The sequence below is a fragment of the Garra rufa genome, chromosome 10 (genome assembly GCF_049309525.1).
Source record: "Garra rufa chromosome 10, GarRuf1.0, whole genome shotgun sequence".
NCBI lineage: Eukaryota > Metazoa > Chordata > Actinopteri > Cypriniformes > Cyprinidae > Garra > Garra rufa.
The window spans coordinates 31856189-31862188 of NC_133370.1; the positions used below are offsets into that span (position 1 = coordinate 31856189).

General features: G+C 35.1%; 1 protein-coding gene across 1 annotated transcript in view; it reads left to right on the forward strand.

The window, feature by feature from the left end:
• The window catches only part of LOC141344052 (uncharacterized), a 34908-nt gene extending 29415 nt beyond the window's left edge, over positions 1–5493 (forward strand). The window contains exons 23-24 of the mRNA XM_073848779.1: positions 764–997; positions 3788–5493. Coding sequence (XP_073704880.1) covers positions 764–997; positions 3788–3934 — 381 coding nt within the window. The 3' untranslated portion in view covers positions 3935–5493. The remainder of the gene's footprint in view (positions 1–763; positions 998–3787) is intronic.
• Positions 5494–6000: the final 507 nt, after the last annotated feature.

Here is a 6000-nt window from a genome sequence, read left to right on the forward strand (position 1 = left end):
GTATATAAATTATTTTTTTTTTTAGAAAATAACCCATCGTTTTACTAGATAAGACCCTTCTTTCCTTGGCTGTGATCGTTTAGAGCCCTTTGAAGCTGCATTTTGTAAGTTCAAACTCGGGGGCACCATAGAAGTCCATTATACGGAGAGAAATCCTGAAATGTTTTCCTCAAAAAACATAATTTCCTTACGACTGATGAAAGAAAGACATGAACATCTTGGATGACAAGGGGGTGAGTACATTATCTGTCAATTTTTGTTCTGAAAGTGAACTACTCCTTTAACAACAGCATTTTTCTGCCAGTGCAAACCGAATGGTAACTTCACATGTCGGTTCTTTTTAAGGAATGAAATAGACTAAAATCTGCTTTTAATTTGTGTTGTCAGCTTGACTCTTAGTAAAGCAGTCTGGGCTGTCATTACCAATAGAGTTCAGCTGAACTAACTTCCATAGTTAGCTAACAATGCTTTTGGGGTTACTATGTACAATTCCTTGTTTTTTCAGTTTTATTGTACTATAATTGAAAAGAAAAAGAAAAAAATCTAAAATATGTTACATAACTCAAATTTTTGCTACGCATTTTTATATTAGTACTAATTATCAAAAGACTCTTTCCCTAAAGTACTAAAGATTTTTTAAATTGGATCAAGGAACCAGAACCATTAAATTCCTAATGATTCCCATCCCCTACAACACTTTGAAAAGGTCTTGAAAGTTCTTCTTTCGTCCAGATGTTTGACCCGTCTGTTCCCTGTGTCACAGTTGTCTTATGTGGATGTTGAGGAGAGCTCGATAAACTCAGTCCAGATGACGTTCCTCAAGTTGCTCAGCTCTTCTGCCCGGCAGAACTTCACATACATATGCCATCAGTCTGTGGCCTGGTATGACGCCAAGGCTGACAACTACGACAAGGCGCTGCGCTTCCTGGGCTCTAATGATGAGGAAATGTCCTATGACAACAATCCCTTCATCAAGGCTCTTTCAGATGGCTGCTCGGTAAGACTGCTGTTGATCGGTTTGATGGTTATTGTGTTATTGTGGACAAATCCACTAAAGTTTTATATTTGGATACAAACTGAAGACTAGGGAAACTCAGGAGAAAACAACAGAACTAAACAGCTTTTATGAGACCATAAGCTTAACTCAAGAATAATACCGGACAACTGAAACTTAAGAAGACAAGGAAGATAATTAACAAGACACACCAGAACAGAATTCTGAAATCTGAGGAAACCAAGTAAACAAACAGGCAGGAAACAAGAATGACTGAACTAATTAACAAACTAGAAAGCTAACTTAGAAACATAGACATGAACAGAGCAGGAAAACAAAAACAAGCTCTAAACAAACTGAAAATGTGAAATTAATTAAACTGAATGTACAAAAAAAAAGAAGTTGCTTTAAATTATATACATTTTTGCATCACAGCATTTTAACGCAAAGTTGAAAAAAGTGAATATTAATTTTGAGATGTTTTAGTTTTAACTGTTTTTTTATAGATTAACTTGAAAAAAATGAAACATTAACTTCATTATAGTGAACATTAGATGACACCAAAAGTGATTTAAATGTAAAAACAGAATAAATGAGCAGCACAATTAAACATCTAATACTTATGGAAGCCCATTTCTGCCACTGAATTAAAAAAAAAGGAACTTGAGACTTTTTCTTACAATTCTGACTTTTTTCTCAAAATTGCCAGTTTGCATCTCACAATTCTGACTTTTTTTTTTCACTGAATTGTGTGACACAAACTGGCAATTCTGACTTTTTTTTCACTGAATTTTGAGATACAAAACTCCTACTTAGCAATTACGAGTTAAGTCAGAATTGCAAGTTTATACCTTGCAATTCTGACTATTTTTCTCACAATTGCGAGTTTACATCTCATAATTCTGACTTGACTTGAGAATTGAGATAAAACCTTTTTATTGCAATTGCAAGTTAAGTCAAAATTGCGAGATATAAACTTGCAATTCTTACTTTTTTATCAGAATTGTGAGATAAAAACTTGCAATTGCGAGTTATGTCAGAATTGCAAGATACAAACTTTTTTCTCAGAACTGCATGAAAAACTCAATTCTGACTTTTTTTTTTTTTGACTTGTGAGATAAAAGCTTGCAATTGCAAGTTAAGTCAGAATTGTTAGATATAAACTTGCAATTGCAAGTTAAGTCAGAAATGTAATACATAAACTGGCAGTTCTGACTTTCTTTTTGGAACTGTGAAATAAAAACTCGCAATTGTAAGTTATTAAGTCAGAATTGCAATATATAAACTCACAATTCTGAGAAATGAAGTCAGAATTGCTAGATATTACCTTACTTTTTTTCCCTCAGAATTGCATGATATAAATTTGCCAAGTTAAGTCATAATTGCGAAATATAAATTGGCAGTTCTGACTTTTTTCTCAGAATTGTGAGAAAAAAACTTGCAATCAGTATTATGCAATATAAACTGACGGTTCTGATTTTTTTTTTTTTTTTTTTAGAATTGTGAGATGCAAACTAAGCCAGAATTGTTAGATATAAAATGGCAATTCTGAAAAATTCAGTCAAAATTGCTAGATATAAACTGGCATTTCTGACTTTTTTCCTCAGAATTGCATGATATAAACGTAATTCTGAGAACATATCATTTTTTTTTTCTCCTTAGAATTAGACTTTATAACTCGCAATTGCACATTTTTATTTCGCAATTCTGACTTTCTAACTCACAATTGTGAGTTCATATCACACAAAAAGTCAAAATTGTGAGATAAGTCACAATTACCTATTTGTTTTATTCAGTGGCGGAAACAGGCTTCCATGAATATTGTCAGTGTTACGAGCTGCTCTAAGATTTAACAGGTTGGAGATCCAAATACAGCTTTATTGGGACAAACCAGAGATGTGATCCAAAATACAGACGATAGGTCAAAACACAGGCAGACAATCCAAAACAATCAACAAGGCAGAAAACCCAGGCAAAGGAGAAATCCAAAAGACAGGCAAGAGATCAAAAATGAAACTGGAGACATGAATCCAGGGAGAATGCTCAGAAATGCAGTGTAACAATAACAAGACTTCGCAAAGAATGACAAACTAAACCAGGCTTATATAAGGTGAGCAGACAGAGTAAATGAGCCACAGGTGCAGACAATGAGTATTGATGAGTCCATGCAAAGGATTATGGGAAATGGAGTCCGGGGGTAAATGGTAACAGTATGGAATGGAGTGCCCTCTAGCGAAGCTCACAGGCACTCCAGCTAAAATTCATGACAGTCAGATACCAATATATTTTTAAAAATCTTATATCAGCCAATAATCAATATGTATATCACATTATCACAGCAAGAATAATGTTTATATTGAATATTCTCTCCACTTCCTTTATACACCACTCTTATATTCTGGATTGCAGCACTGTGTTATTTTAGTATTATTTATATACTATCGTAGTATTTATAAATATTACGAATATATTCCTTTTTATATTTTTTGTTTTAATTGTAATAATTTTGTTATTTGCGTTAACTAATTTTTTTACTTTAATTTATTCTTTCATTCATAGTTATAGTAATTTTAGTGCTTAAACTTATTTGGAGTTAGTTGCCAAGTTGTTCATCTAATATTTATATTTTATTTCAGTAAATGTAACTAGTTTTTAACAGTCTTAGATATAATTGTCATTAAAAGTAATAAGTTGTACAACCTTTGAAGCCTCAGTGCTGTTGGACTCTTGCCGCTTGTCCAATCAAATTGGATTATAATGCTGTTTAACACAATCCATTTCTTTCTCTTGCAGCTGAAGCAAGGATATTCTAAGTCTGTGATGGAAATTAATACTCCTCGCATCGACCAGGTGCCTATCATCGATGTCATGTTGAATGACTTTGGAGAATCCAGTCAAAGGTTTGGCTTTGAGGTAGGCCCCGTCTGCTTCCTCGGCTAAAGGACACCACTTCTACCTTAATGGCAAAGGTCAAGGAGTGTGGCCAGCCAAGAGAACCCCCTACCCGCCCCCTCCTTGCGCCACAAACACACACACCAGCGCCCGAACTGTGTAATCTGAAATGGAATATTCATCGCCCTGGTGGGATCCCAGTCGCACAACTGAAACCTGCAATTGGAATAAAACCGAGAGAGAGGACATGAACTACCTGGTGGACAATGGCGCACTTTCAGGAGAAGAAGGAGGACCCATTTCTCTCCATCTCACCACTCTAGAGCCTATAGGAGTCTTTTTTTTCTCCATTTGAAGTCTTAAGCCTTGTTTTTTTTCTCCCATTCCAATCTTAATCCCAGCACCGTTTACTCCTGATCCCAGTCCTTCCCCAAGCCCCAATCCAATTAATTCCCAATCCCATTCCTGCCCGTTTTCCCTTTCCAGAATCTCCTCCAGGTGCTGCTGAGAGCAAGACAACCGCAGTGGTGTGCTCTCGTTGTAAACACCCAAACACTAAAGGTGCTATTGAAAGTGGATTTTTTTGGTAAAACTGTAATTATTATTTTGTACAATACTGTTCTTTCTCAAATGCCTTTAAATATTGCATGTGCATCAAAAATGATTTGATGAAATATTGATAACTATCAAGAGCCTTTTCATGTTTGAAAACCGACAGTGCAACAGATTTCTTCACAAGATGTCAATCAATCAAGTGTCCCTGCCAACTATAAAATAAAAAAAGCATTTCAAGCAATTCAAATTTGTAATTATAAAGTATCCATTTTGTAAATATTGACCAATTTAAGCACTTGAAGTTGCCTTTTTGTCCAGTAATATATGGGCATGTCTTACGTAGTGAAGGAATAATGCTCTTCCACTAGCTTTCTTTCGTTCTCAAGTGGTCGCAATAATGCTGTGGTAATCAGAGACTCGTCTGCAATGCTAAAGAAACTTGATGAAAAGTAACTTGATGTCAGATTGAATTTCTTGACACTATACCTCAATCTCTTAAAAGGCGTATCCAAAAGATGTTCAACCCTGTACATACAGAGCCTTGGTTAGAAAATCAAGTTTATATATTTGAGGCAGGGAATTTGAAAATAAAAAAAAAGACTATTTGTTAAACGTTTGTTTGGTTATTTTGTGAATGCTATGATTAACCCTTTTAGATCTAAAACGGAAACAACTATTTCGAGGTGCTTTTCATCGATATTACAGATTCTGGACAGTATTGTATTGAAAGTGATAATTGTTTACTGTTTGTGTGAATCACATCTGTGTGATTCTCTCAGTCATGCTTTTTTTCTGTGCTGTATGTTGCAAAGCCTGTTGCATTCTTCATTTCTCTTCATATTTAAAGTTTCTGCAGTAAAAATGTGTTCAGGTTGTGTGGTTCTATAATGCTTACGCTGTTTTGTTTGCTTTATGCCTCCATTGTTTTTACGGTTCTGTCTGTGTCCCTGAAAACCCTTCAAATATATGACAATAGACTCAGAACTTACACGTCTGTGTAACATACTTATAATTTATGTAAAACTTGGAATAAATGATCGATTACATTTCAAGTAGATCATCTACTCCGTTTCAGTTTCGGTTCAAAACCACTCACTCAATCACACCATGTTTGGTTTTTAAAGCATTTCTTGTTGGTCTTCGACTAGTTTTAAGCTCACAGAATGATGTTTAAATCTAGAATAGAGATTTGCAGTTTCTTTAATAGCTGACGTTGCCATGGTGCTATAGGTGAACAGCTCATGCAGAAGTGTTTATTCAGCCGCTGGAGCAGAAGCACGCTGTGGTAATTCACCTGATGAGCAACACACGGCTATGAGCACCTGCATGTGTAGTGCCTTGAATGTTAACAGCCATGCATTTAGTGACCCTGAACTAATGGATGAAAGTTTTTTGTCTGAGGTAGGAAATTACTTTTTGGGATAAAAATGTTAGTGCATAAAGTATAAATCATGAAGTATCTTTTGTATATAGTTCATAAAGGGGCATGGAAACAATTTGATTCAGAAGAGAGGGTTTTTTGTTGTTATTTTCAGACAGAGGACACAATTACAAAGGGC